The following is a 21,158-nucleotide window of genomic DNA, read 5'->3' as shown; positions in this document are numbered from 1 at the left end:
TATTATATATTATATTATCGCGCTCTCGTCCGTAATGAGCTTTACTCGTTTTTTTATACTTTTAATAAGATGTCACATGTGAGATTTCATATATGCTCTTTTAATTGATGAAAGGAAGCTTGTATAATTACAATCAATTGCGCCTAATATCGATAGCCGTTGTATTTAAAAAAAGTGATTTTTATTAATTTTTATTTCGACATATTATCATAAAAATAATTGATAAAAGTTTTTGACTTGCAAATCGAAATAAATATTTTAATCTTTATATATTTTTATATATGACACGTGCAAACTTTTTAAATTCAAGTTTTTAGAAAAAGTCTGTACAAATACAAAAATATCTTGAAATAAACATTCAACAATAAATTTGCTTGATTTTTACAAAATAAATTGCTGTCTTGTTATTACACACATTAAAGGAAAAATATAAATATTTATGAGAAAACTTTATTGTTTGGTATACATTTGGTATGCACTGGTATACATTTTGCACAATATGAAATAATATATACCTATATTCTTAAAAATATTGTGTCTAACATAAAAAATGGAACACACATACACACTTAGCATATTATATAAAATATTATAGTAATAAAATTCAAAGACTCTTATTAATCATAAAAAAGTCATTAAAGAATGAAATCAAAGTTGCAATATTTTCTCTATATATATGAAAAATGTATTACAATGAAGGGAGAAAAATAATACAAGAATTTTTTAATATTCTCTGCTTATAATTCAATTCTATTCACATTAGTCGTAATAAATAAAAATATATAATAAAAATGCCTTATAATAATTATCAATGTTTTTAGATCTTCAAAACGTTAATAATTATTTTCTAAAGCATTTTTATTATATATTTTTATTTATTATGACTGTGAATAAATTGTAAAATTATCGAGATTTCTTTGCTCTCGAACTGTTCTTATAAACTGCATTATATTAAATACTGTCTATTCATGCAAGCAACATCTGCGTGCATGTACACAATTCTTGGAAAAAATTTTAAAAATTAAAATAGAAAAACCAAGTACCTCTATAGTCTATAGGTACTATAGTCCTCCTCCCCCCTCATCTCACCCCCACATCCGGTCGTATCGTATTGAGATATCGCAACGATCACGTCCGTGACATCTGTTTGTACATGTACTCTGTCTATCAATACACTTTGCATTGAATACGGTGATTGCGTATCTTAGCTTGGTCAAATCCATATGCAACATGCTTGGTTGATCGTCCATGGGTCAATCTCGATCGCAGTTTCTTGATCACAAAAACATTCTATCAATGTTTTTGAGATCCTGTCATTTTCTCAAGATTTCAATGATTCAGCAACAAAAATAGTATCATGAATCACCGTTTTTTTAGCAATTAATTTCTAAGACTCGTTTTTTTTTTTTTTTTATAAAAAATGACTTACATAAAGCACTTTACTTATGAGAGATAATTGAACGAAGCAAATTTTATGTGTACCGTTCTCTCTCTTTCTTTTAATATCAATTTCTCTTGAATGATATTGATATGGTAAATATAATAAATATAATAAATATATAATAGATAAGTAAAATGAAATAAATATAATACAGATAATAGATAAATGAAACATTATAGTGATCGCGCGTAAAGTGATTTACATAAAATTGTAAGCAATTAACAATCGAACAACTCCTTCATTAATTTGATGGTATACGAGAAAAATAATTAAATTAAATATGACGTGCTAAATCATTGCTAATTTATCTATTGCTAAGTAATTCCGATAGTTCGATAGTTCTTCTAAAAACAGAGAATTATCTTAAAATAATTCTCGTGTAATTTTTGATTTATTCATGCATTTTCGAAAGATTTATAAAATAATAAATAGCATTGAAAATTTTTTAAATAATTTATTTTATGCGAAACAAGAATATATTTCTTTAATATCGAAGATCGACTTAAGTGTCTCATCTGCATGATTTACACATGTTGCTAAGCATTGGGTTATTGAGCCTCAAGGTTATTTGCATTTGTATAAGGGGTTAATTTATGACCAGGTATTTTTAACCTCTACTTCACGTGGATACTTTGGTGAAAACTGTAACAAGTAAGAAAACAGACAAGTCATCTGAAAACGATGACATTCGATGACATTTCTTACATACAATCATAAGACGGTTTTATCAAGACGATGAAATAGCAGACATCTGCGTAAGCAAAATTATCCGTTCGAGTAAAAAAGATAGAGTTATTTAATAAACTTCGCTATTCTTTTCTAACTTTGCACCTTCTTTTAATAGAAAGAGAAGAACATAATCTGTTAAATATAAATACTTCTTTTCACACAGTGTTATATCTTTAACTCGTTCATGAATAATCTATGCTTTTTATATTCGGATAGAGTCAAGTAATGTCGGATAAAGCTCATTTTCATGTGAATAGAGCCTTCCCGCATAAAATAACGTTCATTTGAATATGGAAACTATACTTATACTTTATATTTTATTATTCCTATATAATCGTTTCTTTCGTAACGAAGCAGCTGCTGCGGTTAATCTTACTTTGTTAGATAGGAAAATAGACATCAGTCTATAATATCTTTTGGCATCTTTAGCAAATGAGGAAAATGAAATGTAATTGCAACTGTCACTATAAATATGTCATGAACTTATGACTTACTTTTCTCAACATATTAATTTAAAGCAATTTAAACAAGATGTTGATTTATAGATACAACGATTTTGTTTTTGTTAAGATTTTCGAGTTTAATTAACTTTCAGAATATGCTTAAAAATATTATTACACGATGCTTGACTCTCTCCCTTTTTTGCATATATTTATAAAATCGATATCTAGACATACACATTGTGATTCATCAATATAATACATAATTAATATAATCATAATCTTTTTCATTATGCTAATTCATAAAAAGAAAAGATTCTTGATTAAACCGATTTTTCTCTCAAACGCACGTTTTAGTTAAAACAAAGTACCGCTTTTCGACTATTTTATAATTTATGCAAAAATAGATTTTCTAAATTTTTAATACTTACAATTAGACATAAACTTCAAAGAAGTTTTTTTTCGATCTATAAGAATTAATTAAACGGTCTATAAGAAATAAATAATATAATTTCGCTTTAAAAAAATAAAATTAATTTCTGGAGACTGCTTTATTTATTTTATTGAATGAAAAAAGGTATGAAAAAGCTTCATAGAGATAAAAATTACTTTTTTTAAGACTACTTTTTACATACTAATGATTCTACTACCGATTCTAATTATTCAAATTATTAATTATTTATAAATTATATATATATTTTTAAATAAAAATAGCCTAAATTTTTCAGAGTTTAATTTTACCCCCTCAAAGTGAATTCAAGAGCAACAAAATAATGTATTATATATTACAAAAGATTCTTTTGTATGTATTTTATAATTTTCTAATTAAAAAAATTTTTGATTTGTAGATCTCTCGTGTGTGTGTTAAAGTAAGATTTCTTTTTCAGAAAGCTAACACATATAATGTATATTTATTTTTTTTTAATTATTAATTAACAAAAAGAGGAACCGCTATACAATCTTTATATTTCTTTAATTGAAAAATGATATATATGCACATAAATACATAGCAAATGCTGGAAACATTGTGCGTGTTCAAGATGGATAAAGCTAATTTGCTCGCCGAGCGATTGAATGTGATCGATTGGATCTACAAGAAGAAACCCGAAGAAACCAAATATTCAATCGCTCGGTGAGCAAGTTAGCCGCTTTGCCAACTTGAACGCGCCCATCGAAAATATAGAAAAAATCTAAGATCATTCATTCATTGTTGCGCACCATTTTAGTAATAATAGAGGCCGTGCTTAATCTATCACCAAATAAGCTTTAGGCACATTTTTACCTGCTGAAACCTTGGAAAAAGGAAAACCCATGAAAACCGAATACACATTCTATATTGTCATTATAGTGGGCGTGTTGAATAGGCAGAAGTGGAACTTCATAATCCCACAGAGTGTTAAAAAAAAAGAGGACAGATATTTTATTCATCTATAGTAATTCTATCTATAATAATTAAGACAAACAAAAAAGTCTTAATCAACATAGATCCGTAAATCAATTATTTCAGAGATAGAATCTATTTTATATTTTAGCCATGAAACTGCATTATTTATTGATTTTTACATTTTTTATGTAAATAAAATATAAATTCAGTTAATTAGTATTATTTATTTTACTTAGAAAATAGTGAAAGTAAGTGTTCTACATATCCTCCTTTCATTTGTAAACAGGCTGCACATCTTCACGTTAAAAGGAGTCTCACACTTTTTGAAATATTCTTATTCTGCAGGCATTTTCTACTCATTGTCTTAATTCGTCAAAATTATCTACAGGTCTTGAGTAAACGATTTTAAATATCCTCAAGCGAAAAAGTCAAGTGGGGATCAAGGAGATTTCGGATGCAATTGGACCCCTTTAACTTTTTCGCTTGGGGATATTTAAAAATCATTAAGAAATAGATGGATAAGATATTTTACCTCTTTTTTTTAACACTTTGTAAGGATTCGAAGAATTCTTGTTTTTGCAAATATTGCTTGTTACGCGTGCAAAATTTTAATTATACAGTTCTAGAAAATCTTAATCCTTTTTGAAATTTTTTACTATAGCTAACCAGCATCTAAGCAATCTTTAATATTTAAGGCTCCTGGGTGCTCACCGCGGCCATATTGGAATCGTGACGTCAGAGGCGAGAAAACACACGCTAAAATGTTTTAGATGCCATTTCTAAATAAAAACATATTTGCATAAAATAACACTTAAGATCTCTTTAATACACTTTTAAAAAACGCCGAAAACTATTCTTTTCCTTTGACAGTCAATCAACAACCGTAAAATGATCGAGATATCAGACTTTGACATGCGGAATGACTGCGGATGTGCAAAGACCAGACGGACTGGGCCTCATAATATTACATTTTACAGCTGTTGATTGATTATAAAGGGAAAAGAATAGTTTTCGGTGTTTTTTAGAAGTGTATTAAAGAGATCTTAAGTGTTATTTTATGCAAATATGTTTTTATTTAGAAATATGGCATCTAAAACATTTTAGCGTGTGTTTTCTCGCCTCTGACGTCACGATTCCGACATGGTCGACAAGGTACCAGGAGCCTTAAGAAAATTTTAAGAAAAATTGTGAATCATAAATTTCTCAACGTTAATTTGTCAAACGATACAGACTGCCTATTAGCCGTGTTTCATTAAATTCTTGATACACACATATAGTTATAATCATAATAATAGAGTATAAGAAAGAGTGATTGAATATTGTATAATAATTTATTAATTTTTACATATATTAATTTTTTTAACATACATCCTTACAATCAACTTAAGTCGTTTGTAATATCATCCTTAACGCTTGTTATATAAAATTTAAAATATGGCAGGTCAATTCGGCAATTTTTGTTATCTGTACCGCTAAAAATATCGTGGCATTAACGCTAAATATCGTATCGTGCATTATCTTATTATAACCTTTCTTAAAAAGCAATCTTTATATTTAAAAAAAAAAGCAATCTTTAATTTTTTTATAAAGTTTTTTTATAAAAGGCTGAATTTATGAAGAAATCTGCGACATGTACAAATACACAAATATTTAGATAAATTCGTTGTCTTACGGATATAAATCAGACATATTATTTCTGTATTGATAAATTATTTATTGCCATATAGTATTACTTTTTCATTGTCTGCGATTTTGTAATATCTGCAATCTTCGAATTATATCCACATCTCCGCCAAGATTAAAGTGCAATTATATAATATAATTAATTAAAATATTTGTGTATGTGTAATATTTATACACACAAGTCGCCAATATAAGTCTTGCATACACCAATAAATACGAAATATGAGATTATCCATCATCGGACATGGATTCTGTCGCGGACCGCATGATGGATGGACATACCGAACTCTGAGACGAAAACAGTTGTCGCGTAAAAAAAAAAAAAAAAAAATAGGGAGGCGCACGCGCGCAAGAGTAAGGAGAGCTATCCTAATTTTACGCCGTCGGGTTACTGGACCTTACGTAACTGCAAAACTCAAGCGCTAAGTTTAGTCGGTCCACTAGCGTCAGACTCTAGCGGTGGATTCCGTTTCCGGAATCGGCATCGTTGTCCCTCGACGAGATGCACATACGATGCATCTCTTTAGAAAAGATCCTCGCTACATCAGAGAGATATTGATCCACGGATAAGATTCAAAATTATATCGAAATAATTTTGCATGCTCCAGACATCTTTGAGAAATTGGATTCTTATGAAAGTGTCCTTTCTGATCATTGCATACTCATGATTAATTCCATAAAAAAGATTGGGCCATATTATTTAACTAATATGTCACGTGATTGTTTAAAAGAGTAACATATGTCTATCGCATTTTCTCAAAGATATATCTAGAATCTAGACATTCGAGGTAATTTGGGTAAACTCGACTTTCTCTCTGATAAAATAATTGTATATCTTTCGTAGATCGTTTAAATTGTTTCGATTTGTATATTTTGTTTGTCGATTTACAAATTAATTGAAAATAATTTGACAATCAAAAGTATATATGTATATTCACATTTCGCGTATTGTTTCGCAACTTGTTCAGTCTCTGTTTGACCCGACACTCGAATCAGTCTGATATTCGCGCTAAATATGGGACCAGCGCGGAACACTTAGATTATTTTGAGAACGACGAGTTCTCCCAGCACCTAGGTATAAGTGCGACTGTTGGTTGGGTATAATCGCGCAACTAAGTAAGAGATGAAGAGGATATTCTTCAAAGAGAAAATCTTCTTTCACACATCCTCTTTCCTTTATCTATATTTACAAGAATATACGAGGGTAAGTCAAACAGTAAAGGGGACAAATAAAGAAAAACACATTTATTTTAACTTATGTGGAAAATTTACATATCGCTTTTCGACATAATCCCCACCAACATCGATACATTTGATCCACTGCTTAACAAGCTTCTGTATTCCATCCTGGAAGAAAGATTTGGGTTGGGTGCGTAGCCAGTTATGCACTACTGCAATGACCTTCTCATCCAAAGAAAATTTTTTTCCTCGTAGTATTTCTTTTCTTTTTTCTTTTCATCTTTTCGCTTTATTAAAAGAAGCACTACGAGGAAAAAATTTTTCTTTGGATGAGAAGGCCATTGGAGTGCCATAACTGGCTACACACCCAACCCAAATCTTTCTTCCAGGATGGAATACAGAAGCTTGTTAAGCAGTAAAATAAATGTGTTTTTCTTTATTTGTCCCTTTACTTTTTGACTTACCCTCGTACAATAAATAAATAAGAATACACTTTTTACGACCAGCTTTCTTTGCCGGTGACAGTATTTATTTACGGACTAATCGGCGTCTAAACAGCATTAATAGAGATACATTTAGAAGTATAATCGCAACTCTCTCGAATACAGACTGTAGAAAGAATATATAACGTCAACATCGTCGTATTATCTCTCGGTTGTAAATCGTGTCGACTCGTCAATCTCGATGTAAGATGTACATATGTATATTTGCATCGTTTCGAACGTAAATTTTCAAGACTAGAAGACGAGAGAGAGCACAACGTAGGCTCGATCGATGCCTTCGTTCGGCTCCGATTGTTATTTTAAACGCGTGTTTTAAACTGTTTTAACTATTGTCGTATTTTAAACTGTTGTCGCGCCGCGTAACGACGGTCAACTCTACGAGGATCTTGCTAAATTTATAATGACACGAAATGCCAACTTCTAAACTCACACTAGGCATACCGGAGTGTAATGACACTTGGCAGGGTCGCTTAGCGCGGTTGGCAACAGATTGTTTCGCGGCGATCGATCGAAAAAGTGGTCATGATTCAGCTGTTTAATTAGGATGCCTTTGAATGAGCAATTGACCGGACGCTTATAAGCTTAATAAGACCTTGCTTAAGTTAGAATGATTTTTCGAGCAGCGATGTATTAGCGGGCAAAATATATTTTTATTCTTCGATATGAAATATGTCAATGTAATTGCTTTTAATTAAATTAGTATATTAATTTTATAACATATAATATATATCACACACACATATATACATATATTACATATTAAATAGAAAACATTTAAAGCTATATATAACTGAAAAAAGAAAAGACACAAAGTTCGTCATTTATTATAAACATTTCTGACAATTAAGTGGCAAAGATCTAATATACGTTGATGGTTTTCATTTTAAAAACCATCAATATATCTCGATCTATCTTTATACCATCATATTTAGACATTTTCTACTCCTTGATCTTGTTTATTTTTTTTTTTTTTTCAATTAAAATAAAATAGAGAAGATAATTTTGTAGCATTCTATAATTTACGTTGCACATATATCGTCCTAATCGACTGTTTAATTTCATGAAACGAAAGTGAGTTTCAAGTCGCAAATTTAACGAAGGATTTTATCGCGCGACGTTTGTTGTCCGGCTTGACAGCTCGTTCCTGCTGTCGGTTTTTTTTTTACGTTTGCCTTGCTTACGGATCGACCTCTGGTTCGTATAAGTTTTACATAATCTTATTCAAATAACAACACGCGCGAGACCACATCGCGTGGAAAGGGAAACCGACCTTAGAGTTTATTTCCATGATTTACGTGTGTCTTTCGACGCGATGTACGAAGTACACAATTTGTGCAGTAATGTCATTCAAACTCTTCATTCCGACAAATAGTTACACTCTTATCGCGCATATTTTTTTTTTACATTTTATTGTTCGAATTGTTAGTGTTAGTGTTAATGTTGCTGACGTTTATTTTTTTGTATTTTTTTTTTCTTTAGGAATGTCGACGAATATAATAGTTTTGAATCGCTTTGCACAGCGAAAATGTGTAAAATTGTAACTCTGTATCGCGAATGTTAGTAATGTGACGCGACCCCCGCATGCGCTTTTTCTGACCCTTCGCAGATATCGTCCCGATTTTTATGTAATATTCTGATATTATTATTTATAGCATAGCTCGCGAGATTGTGTGACCCGTTAACTCGGATATACTCGATTAGATTATATACTAAAATTGCAATACTCTTACAGCGTGTTGTGTGATATTGTATAATATTTGCACAGTTATAAGCATTGCTTCTCTTCGCGAAAACCTCTTTCATTTTGTTCTCTTAAAATAAATTATAATCATCTAAATTCGATTAAGTTGTTGCATATAGTTTTCCCTTTTATGATAAATGCATTGAAAATATTTTTCAATATTCTTTTTTTTTATTTTTTTAAAACAATTTACGTGTAAACATTTATGTTCACATTTTATCACACATATTGAAAGTATTTGATTGAAAATATTTAATTATTTATATCTATTTAATAATATCATTTATTGCATACACAGTAAATCCGAGTGAAAATTTCTCTTTATTATTATTTATTATAATTAACATAGTTTGTGTATCAATAATGTTAATATTAATAATTTTAATATTAAAAGTATAAGATAATATTATACATTAAATAAATTTTATATAATAATATTTTATTAATTAACAAATAACAATATGTAAAATGTGTTTTAAATAATAACTATATGATAACACAAGATTAATTTCATTAATTTGAAATGGAAAATACATAACCAGTTTCTATATAAATTAAATCTGTAGAAATTCTTTTATCTCCTTTATTGTTTAGATATTCGAAAATTCTCTTTTTTTCAAGAGACACGGCAGTGTTTCGCGCCAAGTTTAATAAGCGTAGTTTTGCGTAGCGACCGCGAGACATGCCGTGTGTATTATACGCGAGTCGGACAGTTGAGAGTATCATATATTTCTGTTTAAATTTACCCGAACTAACTTTAGTCTTTTGAAAAATTGTTTCGAAATTTAGAAAGCCCTTGTCGATATCGAGTTCACGCGAACATTACTTATTGTATAAATATATTTGAAAATCATATATTTTTCTTTCCTTGTTGGGAAAACATTAATCATTAGGTAGTCTGGAGGAACGATAATCGTTTAAAACGAAAACAAAAGCAAAATTTAAAAAGATGATGAACCTGCACTAAATCTTCTCTAAAGAAAATAAATCCTCGCGAGAAAGCGGAAGTTGAGAGTCAGAAAAAAATTTCGAAATACGTTAGAGTACCTTGGTACCTCATTGTCTCCTTCGAGACGACAATCAATTTTCAATCATACTGTCGAGAATTCGCAGAATTTTTTTTCCATCCAGATACTTTCTCAGCATCCTGTTTAGAGAAACCGCGTCGTCAAGGTCAGGCATCAGGTACATCATCGAAAGATCACAAGATTCGGTATTCGTGTCGTCGACGAGTGGATCACCGATCGATCGAAAATAAATTCCTTCGGTGTTCCAGGTCGGTCGCCTCTCTCGCACTGCAGCTCGCTTACTCTTACGACCTCACTGTTTACTCTCGCTCCCCCGTAACCTTGGATTGCATAATCCGAACGTCCGTACGCGTGCGCCGCCTCAATGAAAGGCCAATCCGGCGTACGTTCGGTGCGTGAAGGAAACGCGCGAAATGCGTAGACGCGTCCCGAAGATCTCTCTATTACTTCAGCGCGTCATCGTCGCGAGATATCGTCCCGCGCGATATCGGCGCCGATTTTCGCTCGTAAACGAAGACGATAGCGATATACAGAAAGAGCCGACCGGTCGAAAGAACGGCGTATGTGAAACTACTATATACTGGTATCATTTCACTATTTATTTAGCTGCTCAAACAACCTCCGCTCACGTGAGGTTCTGCCTCCAGATGAGAAGAAATAAAAGCTATCCCCCATCTCTCTCGGAAGTCAGGTGGGACATATTTTCTTATCTCGGTTACACAATCGAAAGTATTTCTAATTCTTATCGTATTTTAATTTATCATTCTTAAAAACACTATCACACACTTTTAAACGGGATCATTAATTAACATGTTAAGATATACTCTCAATATGAGATTAGTTTTATTTTAAAACACAGCAATAAGATATAAAAATCTATATGATAAAATTAGTCAAGGTTTCCACAAAACAAAAGATTTTGATATTTTGATAAACTTGTCGCGAGATATTACTCCAATACATTGCATCTTATGCAGACATCAATATACATATATAGTACCATTATCTATAAGAATTGATTTTTATCAATCAAGGTCTATCGTCAATCAAGTTTTATCGTCAAGGTCTTTACGGACCACAATAAATTATAAAGAAAACCCCTAGCAAAATAGGAATACTATATTAGTGCAAATATGAGCTTTTAACCATTAATAATAAAAAAGTCTTCCAATAATTATAAATTACCAAATGCATCTTCAGTAGATTAGCTATATAAACATTGTCAATATCGGCAAGGTATGTTTAGGACCTTTGCACGATTAAGGGTTTATGTCACGATTGATATGTAATTTGAATAACAAAGTTAGACATATTGAAAAAAATGGAAGATGTCTTGACAGATGATACGCGAGGAACTGGATATTCCATTGTATTATAATCTGGATCGTTTAATGTGCATTGCAAATTGCACTTTGGCGGCACCAAATATCATGCATGTATTAAGCTGGCGAGAGAACACGTCAGCGTATAATTAACACATTTTTTACCAAAAATAAAACCTTAAAAACCCTACAATATTTTTATAAAATTACCTATATATTGTCTATATATTATTTTTATTATTAAGGATAAGCATGAACCAATAATACGATTATTTGTTTTTTTTTAGCAGTGGCTCCGTACTACAATCGACGTCCGGCAGGCGCGACCGGAGCTTCGGTAGGAGCTCTGCCACCGACTCGAGCGTCCAGCACCACGGACGAAGATCACAGCGGATTGTCCGAGACGGAGAACATCTCACCGGATACCTCGCCTGACATTCGACGGAATCGTCACGTCGCTTCCGGTCAGGACTCCTCGCGCAGGAAACGCCGCGGCAACCTGCCTAAGGAAGCGGTGAACATCCTGAAGCGTTGGCTGATCGACCATCGGTACAACGCTTACCCCAGTGAGAGCGAGAAGTTGCATCTCAGCGAACTGACCAAGCTCTCCATCCTTCAGGTTAGTGTGACTTTTGTTTTTTTTTTTAATATGAAAAGTCGCGAAACTTAGAAATCATACGATTGTCTCATTTTGAGTGACTTTAAAAAATTTTTTAATATCTTTTGCATTTTATCGATTGCAAGATTTTTAGACCATTTTAACCATTTTAGATCATTTTATTAGACTTTATATGATTTTAATCGATTAACATCTGGTTCTTGTCGTTGATTATCATATGATATCGACTTGCTTACGTATATATACTGGTTTCTTTTTTTCGCAGGTTTGCAACTGGTTTATAAATGCCAGGCGGCGTATCTTGCCCGAGATCTTGCGCAAGGACGGTAAGGATCCTCTGCACTACACGATATCGCGTCGAGCTCGTCGTAGTGTGCAGAGCGGCGTTCCTCGCCAAGATCGACGGACTGATCTGATCGAGCAGGTGCCGAGGAACATCCAGGATTGGGATTTCCGCAGCGTGGAGAGGACGGCTGCATCGGCACAGAGGGACATTCGTGATCTCGAGAGGGATCATGATTACGATGAGGAACCTGCATATCGGTAAGTTATTTTAATTCTCTGACGTAGAGTTGTTAGCGCAAGAAAAAATTCCGCTAACTTCACACTTACTGACTTAACAACACTGACTTCTTGACGTACGTCTAAGAACAAAAAAATCAGTGACCAAACCAGGAAGAAAACCGCTTATCCGCTTATTCATTGATTCGCTACTGATTGAGGCTTGAGGGAACATTTTAAGACAATAGGAGAACCGATAGATTAAGTGTACGAAAATACTAGATATATCATTCAAGATTTACCTACGCAGAAGCGAGGACAGTCCGAACGATTACGAGAGCAGTCCGAACGATTACCACAGCGAGGAGGATCGTCCTTCGATACGATGGCCCAACGTAATCGTTCGCCCCTATGCGGAGGCCCAAGTCGAGCAGTTAGACGTCGACGATATCTCTCATCCTTCTGCTCGACGAAGGCAAGTTTTGTATCGATACAACGATTGCGTTCGATGCAGAAGAAACAGAACAAATAACAAAAAAAAAAAATATAAATAAATAGCAGAAGTTACCTGCAACCATTGTGAGATTATCTGCTTAATCGCTTCTTGTCAGCGATTTCCACAGTAACTGCGCGAATTTTTGCAAACTCAAGACGTTCGCGATCGCAAACATAATTAATTAAAAATACCAATAACAAAAAAGACTGAAAGATTGATTAAAACCAAAATAGATCAAATGCTTTCAAATACGTAAGAGTATCGTACGAAAGAGACAGTATTTTGTTTTCCTTCTAACGCACATTTTCAGTGACATCGTGATTCTCGCACGCGACTCGCTGCGAATCACGCAATGTGTTTCAAAAATTGACCAATTAATCATGACATTTCTCTTACAGTAGGGACGACAATTCTGAGAGCTCCCCTGACAACTCCAGAGGCGAACCTGCTGCGTATTGGAGCGCTCCTCGAGAACACCTGTCGGCAACGCCTGGTGTTCAGCAGCAGCAGCAGATGGAACTCCACTATCGTGGTCTGCCACCGCGCACCTTGGAGAACGCCTACGCACACCAGGACAACGGTGACTCCTTCAGGATGCTCGTAGAGATCGCCGTGGCGAGTCCATACGAGCCTCCAAGACAGCGACCACCTTCAGAGGATCCCTAAACGGATAAGGGTGGAGCAGGACTCCCCAGTGTTGCCAGTGACAAGGACAACGAAGAACAAGGATGACGTTCCTCGCGCGTTTTGGTGCCGACAGAATGCGCTAGGGGAAAAAAAATTAAATTAATTTTTAATTTTTCTTCGTTGTCCATATAAAAAAATAAAAAAGACAAAAAAAAGCACAAAAAACAAAAGTTAAAAAAAATTTGTTAGACTTTATATTGAATAAAAAATTGTTATTCGGCAATCGATGTTCCTCGCGTTTGCCCACGATACCAGTACCAAAATGACGTTGAAATCCGACCGTTGGATTTTTATATCGTGTGTCGCGTTTTAAGTTTTTAAACTAGCGTTACATTTTTAATTCTTGAATTAGTCGGATAGCTAATAACGATGATATATGATATGTTGACGACGAGTGCGGTTTTTTCTCTCCGTTTCTCGTTTCCGAAGCTATTGATAACGACGCGTTTAGTCCATACCGTTAACAGGTGCATTGCCTGATATCCTGATCTTAATATATAAACAAATTACGAAAATTCCCTTTTGCGTTCAACTACAAAACATCGGACAAACACGTGTAAACGCGTGCGTAACATGGACGTAAAGGGGGATTTATCAACTTAACCGAAACCAGCGAGTGCCAAAGTGCTTAGCCCGAGCATCACGAAACTCTGCCTTAATTAAGAGAAACAAGTCTGAATAATATATATAAGCATGCTATTAAAGAAAAAGAAAACGAAAAAAAAAGAACAAAAAAGTAACCGCACAAGTACAAAAGTTATATTCGCTCTTCGAGAAGTACGTTCGTCGTTAGTTAGCTGATTAGAGGTAAATGAAAATGATCTATACGCGGCATCGAGACTATATTGTTTCTAATAATAGTGTTCCTCTGCTCACAATAATCTTTTTGTTTTTAACTCCGATTTTTACGTCGACATAAAGATACATAAATATACATATGTATTACAGTTTCGAAGTACATTATATATCATATCTTTACCTCCGTAGTATAATACGTAAGCTGTTACAGACTTAAGATATGGCGCGAAGCAAAGAACAAAAAAAAACAGCACAAATCCCGAAAGACTGCGAGATACTAATTGCTGCTGATAACATGCATTCTTCTCGATGTAGAATAGATCGATTAGTCGATCCGCTTTACGAATTTTGAAAATACAATTGACAAGATAATTTTTAATGCAACGAACATTAAAATTGTATCATTCGATCGAGACGCGATCTCTTGTATTCATTCATTTGATGATTCATTTAATAATTTTTCTATCCGACAAAATTTTAATGAAAATTTTGATCGTGCAATCCAAATTTCATTAATCTTTATAAAGAATCTTAAATATTTTCTATCATCCTCGCGTTTCGCATTTATCTCGTGTTGTATATCACAATGTGCATTCTGAATCAAAATTAGCTCGAGCGCGCGTGGCAAGAAAAAAAAGATATATATGCCAGTATAATGCATTTTCGCATAATCGTGTTTTTTCGAAACCGATAAAGAGACTTCTTCTCGTATCGTTTTGCAACGCGTCGATGAAAGAAGACTAATGAAATTGAAGGAAATAATGATGAGAGAAGATAAAGGCTTTGCGTATATATGTACATATGTTGTGTATAAAGACGATTGTAAAGTGCGTCAACGAGATATATAGGCCGAGATCTTAGACAGAGAAAGAGAAAGAGAGAGAGAGAGAGAGAGAGAGACAGAGAGAGAGAGCTAAGTGTGCAGAAACCAAAGACTTTTATTTTTAATTACTAATAATTAAATTATAAACGCTCATCGCTCCCCGAAGTTGCGACAGTTGTGACGTTGCGATTTTTGTGTAAATGTTACAAAAGGACGAAGCGAATATCGCGAATACCGCCTGAAAGAGCCGCATTCAGGCCGATGTTACGTGGGAGTTGTGTATATTTGTGAATTACCACGAGTAGTCTCTAGGGAGGACACAGAAAGACGAATATTCGTGAATAATATTGTTAATTGTACGATTGAAATTTATTTTTAATATGACACTCTTGATATGCTACTTGTTATTATAGTGATAAGAATAGTTTCTATTAGCGGCGAAAAATTATGCGGAGAGAGGGGGGGAGGACAGATGAACCGAAAATTTTGACAAACGTGAGAGGGAAGGGGGGGAGCGAGACAGAAGGAACAATGGCAGATACATAATAAGATGTCAAATATCGCACAACAATGCAAGAAACTATTCACGCGGAAAATTCCCGTGTGTGTTTCGCGTACTTTCCTCGTTATATACGTAAACTAAAAATACTAGGTAAAGCGCTATTTATTTAATATTGATAGAAATTTCCGTTTTCAATTTCTTGACTACTTTTTATTTGGAGGAGCCTTTCTTAACATTGATCTGGAGGTCGAACGTCATCGCGAGATCAGCGCACATGTATTTTCTTTTCTCATTATCTTTTTCTTTTTATTAATTTTTTTTCCTTTTTCTTACCCGTTTCCCCTCTATTATTTTAACGAAAATAAGATGATGACAAGCAGTCGGTTTCACTTGTACTTTTAAATGTTTCGTTTATTCATTCCTTGTGTATTTTTTTCCTGTTTTTTTTTCTTTCTAATTTTACTTTTGGAAAGAGCCGACGAATCGATTCGGTTGTGAATTAAGATTAGAATGATTGTTAATTATTCTTATCGTCTTGATATTTATAATCTAAACGGTGCGTAAACATACGCCCGGTGCAAAGTGCAAAAATTATACAGGGTGTCCCAAGAAGGATCGAGTTTCTGGACGAATCTAAAATCGAGATTTCCTTAGTGAAAATATCGAGGAAAAAAATTGTAATTTGCATTATTTATTTAATTGTATTTACTAAATATATTAATAATATTAAATTTGCTATATATAAATTAATTATTCGATAATTATATTAAATATTTGTAGTAAATATAAGCTTTCCCTAAGAAAAGATTATAAAATAATTAAATTTATATTTTTTAAATATTTGATAAATTGCATATATCACTAATATATCAAATATCAAATATCAAATTTTCAATGTAATCCTATTTTTTATAAATTCAAAAATCTATTTTCGTAAAACAGCTTTGGCAAATTTTTTATCATAATATATATTTTCTGAGATAAACTGTAAATAGAAAATTTTATCTACTTAGAGGCTTAAATAAAAAGAATTTACTGTAAATTAAAATACATTGCGTTGTATCTGTCTTTCTCAAATGTAATTTTCGAGAAATCCTTCATTTATCCCGCGACATTTTTGCTGAGGAACGATCGATTCTAAACTCATACGTGAAGAATCTGTCGTAGATATTAAGATCGGGGACGAGGAGACGAGAAAGGGATACCCTGAGTGTATCGTAGGTCGTAAATTATTGTGGATCACCGTACTTTTACAAAACGGAACGACCACACTGCCATAGCGAGCCAAGTGTCTAAATCTCGACCCTTATTCGATTTTTTTTCTTTTGTTTTTTTTAGAGTGTTATTATCGACCACATACATCTCGTATATTGTGAACGCATGCAGGATGATTTAGAGAATCACCGGGAGATAATCGAGATCCCCGACAGCGGTTACTATCGTACAAAACTTAACGACCTAGAATTAAGTGTGCCTTTTTACTGAGACGTCCCGCTGACTCGCGAGAGGGACGTCTTTATTAGGGTATAGAACTAATTACGACCATTACGTACAACAACGACAAGTCGCCAGGAATGTCGTATATATATCCTTAAAATTCAAGTTGACGGCGAACGGAGCTTCCTTATATTAGTGTATACAATCGTATACAATCTCGCTCACCCTCGTACAAAAATAAACAATCGAGAAATAGAATAAAATTCACTCTTTCGAAATCACTTGTTATCGATAGAACGGAAGGTGTACTTATCGTGTGTATAAGTAATATTTTTTTGTAATCTCTAGTATATCAGTATCACGAAAATTCACCGAGTTACGATAAAGCACGGTGGCGCACAACGGAGAGAGAAATTAGAGATCATGAATATAATTAATAAATTTTATATAGATTTGCAGAAATATATGCTCGCGCGATGAGAGGAAGAAATGATCTAACTCGCTTTTTTTCTCGAGGCACACTATATTATATATACATAGAATATTTTATATATATGTATATTATATAAGTATATGTATTTTATATATATTAATATATTATATATATATATATAAAAAATATATAAATAAATTACTGAGATTATACAATATAAATATACATACATATATATATAATCTTGATCTATTACATTGTGCGATAATTATACTGATCCTCTCCTCGTATCAAAAATCAAACAAATTCTCGACGCGATTCTTCGAGATCTTCAGGAGAAGCGAGTTAAATCATTGGCGAGTTGGACTTTAAGAAATTTTTTACTCCTTTCGCCGCGATTCCAAGCGATTGTTATTATCGAATTAACGCGAATTAAAAATTGGATGCGTATTCCGATCGATTTCGCTGTAAGATACGTAATAAGGTAAAACGAGAAAAGAAAGCTTCCGATCGCTCGCGGAAGATCAGACAGCGGCGATGTATATCGCAACGAGGCAATATAATATATATATCATAAAGATCTTATATTTCGACGTTTTATACACGAAATGAGATGAGGCGGGACGAGAATTATGCACAGTTCCGTCCGTTATCCGGGCACACATATACACATATAATACATACAAGATGTTAATTAACCGACTTTGGCGCAGAAGATGGACACATACATGTACACATGTACAAACGACACAGATATCCGCCGTTTATTAGTTGCACGAACCTGTTGCAGGCAGTTTCACTCTCCGCGCCGATAAGCATATCGCTCCACCACTTATCAGACAATAACAATAATCGGTTATTTTATGTACCGGTTTTTCATTTCGGCTCTTACACTCACACACAAACACGCCGTAAACTATATATATATATATATAGTAAGTGCCATATTATCGACTTATTATAGTTCGTACAAGTATATGATAAGGTCTTCTATAGAGCTAGATATATATATGTATATTGATTTAACTAAGATTAATTATGTTTAAAACGCGATATATATACGTTGTGCGACTAATTGCGTATATATACGCGCATTGTTTTCTTTTTTTCCTCTCATTCTTCCCGTTTCGATCGTATTCTTCGTACGTGATTTGTTCAAATTATTATTATGCGATTTGTTATGAAAGAGGGACTCGCGCGCATCCTGACACGCCGACAAAATCTTCTGCATCCCTCGTCGAAAGATGTAATGAAAGAATTTTTTTTCGGAGGTGGATCTTCCGCGTGCGAGGATCGCGCGAGCCTTCGAAGATTTCATTTAGGATTAGTATTATCGTATTATGAGAAAACCTTGTTCGTTCCACAGACAAATATAATAAAATATGTTGAAAACCTTTTAAATCTCTTCGCGTTTCTTTTCTTGCGTGATGACGACCTTCACAACCAGATACAAACATGAACTATATTTATAAGATTATATATATATATAAAAAATTTAAAATCATATTTAAATTTATATTTATTTATAATGAACAAGTTCGAACGATTCGACAAAAATGTTTGTCATTGGAAAGTATTATTTAGGACTTTAGGACCTAAGGCGAGAAATATTTAATTTCAGTAGCTATACATTTTTTTGTCGAGATTCTGGAAATTCTGGTATTATGAAAATATTTGAATACATTATACGACAAAAAAAAAGAAGAAAAATGTATGAAAATTAAGAGACCTATGGGGGATGATTCGATACGCGTCCCCAGCCTTATTCTTACTCCTATCGTTTTCGTTATTGTTAACGGTAATCTCATTATTACGCTCTACAACCGTAACCACCTTTCCCTGTTTAACCCTCTTTTTCTCGTCTTTGCAACGACGCCTGTATACCGCTATCTTCGTATGGACGTACCTCGATTTTCCCCTTTTTTCATTCTCCAGCCGGCTAGCTCCTTCATTTGCGTAACGCCCCTCTTCCTTTTCCGCGCGTGTCTCTTCGTTCTCAATATCAATTCCGTATTTAAATCCAGAACAGTGGAAGAGGGAAGGAGAACTTGCTCTCTTTCTCTCTCTCTCTCTCCCCCGAAGATCGAGGTTTGTCACAAATGGATACAATACATCATCTTTTATTCTAAAGTCCTCTGCGAAGGTAGACAAGTACATCTGTAAAACACGTGGAATGATAAGAAAGAGAGAGAGAGAAACATAAGATCGAATTTATCATATTTAATATTCATCTTCTTTATAAAAAATCTTAAGATATTTCAATAGTTCCTTTTGTATATTATATTTAATATAAATTAAATTTATATAAACTAAAATTAAAATTGTATAAATTTGTTTATATCTTAAAATTTATTTAATTTAAAAAAATTTAGAGAATTTTTGTGTGCGCATATTAAAAGTATTATATAATATATATAAAACAATTCGCATAAAATGTAAAAATAATTACTTACAGTATTGTCGTTATATATTTTTAAAAATATTTTTCCGATGCTCGAGTTCCTTTTTTTTCTTTAAAGGATGCAAATTAAAATCTTACGTATGTACAATATACTATTATAATGTTATATTTCTCTCTATTTTTCATATTTATACCTCTCATTACACTTTGTATATTGTATAGAAGCTGGATTAAGAATGGATATATTCAATGTATTCACTTTAATCTAAAGATATACTTTGCTTCAGGATCACCTTTTGTCACCACCTTATCGAAGACAATGTACGAATTTTAATTCGCATCCCTCTCTTCTCACGGAAAATAGGACATGTTCAAGGAGATTGTACGAAGTATTTTCGAATAATGAAACGGTTCCTTCGAGAACGGAAACCAAGAAGCAGAAGAAAAAAGGTTATTATCGATGTTTATTTGGATTTTTTATTAAGCTTCAAATAGATGTTTATCATACCTTCTTCTTCGTAAGAGATGTATAAAAGATAAAAAGAAACAGATACAATAATATATATACAAAAGGGTTAATAAGAGCCAGGTGCAACAAAATTGTGTTATTAAATTTCTCTTTAATTATTTTGTTATATAATTTTTATTTAATTTGTATAACAAAATAATTAAGAAATTTAATAACAATTTTGTTGTGCGCCTGGCTCTTATACTCTTTTCATATCGCATTTATATATCAGAGTCGTATTTATTTAATATATTACTATCTTTTCAATTTTATTAATTTTTATTTTATTAACTTTTATTAATTTTGTTATTAATTTTTTATTTTATCAACAACATATATTTTGACGCATATATAATTACATGTGAATTTATCTCCGAGATACCGGTATAAAAAAATACATCGCTATTAAATATTAATCATAATTTATCGAGCTCATAGAACCCAAGGCCGCACTTGGGGGAAGAAGAGAAGGGTAGCCTCGAGGAAGGGGAGACACCGAGTCT

General features: G+C 32.9%; 1 protein-coding gene across 5 annotated transcripts in view; it reads left to right on the top strand.

Moving 5' to 3' along the window:
* The window catches only part of LOC145933273 (uncharacterized), a 47,757-nt gene extending 28,610 nt beyond the window's left edge, over positions 1 to 19,147 (top strand). For 2 of the 5 annotated variants that reach the window (XM_083032833.1, XM_083032829.1), the window contains 4 exons: positions 11,741 to 12,069; positions 12,335 to 12,612; positions 12,881 to 13,045; positions 13,465 to 19,147. In XM_083032833.1, coding sequence (XP_082888959.1) covers positions 11,741 to 12,069; positions 12,335 to 12,612; positions 12,881 to 13,045; positions 13,465 to 13,732 — 1,040 coding nt within the window. In that variant the 3' untranslated portion in view covers positions 13,733 to 19,147. Of the gene's footprint in view, positions 1 to 11,737; positions 12,070 to 12,334; positions 12,613 to 12,880; positions 13,046 to 13,464 lie in introns of all 5 variants that reach the window. The other 3 variants (XM_083032831.1, XM_083032828.1, XM_083032830.1) reach the window with 2 other exon arrangements.
* Positions 19,148 to 21,158: the final 2,011 nt, after the last annotated feature.

The sequence above is a fragment of the Prenolepis imparis genome, unplaced genomic scaffold (assembly GCF_030444845.1).
Source record: "Prenolepis imparis isolate NDT839.2.m4 unplaced genomic scaffold, iyPreImpa1.0 SCAF_3, whole genome shotgun sequence".
Taxonomy (NCBI): Eukaryota; Metazoa; Arthropoda; class Insecta; order Hymenoptera; family Formicidae; genus Prenolepis; species Prenolepis imparis.
The sequence above is the reverse complement of the archived record's forward strand: the minus strand, read 5'-3'. Positions and strand labels throughout refer to the sequence as shown.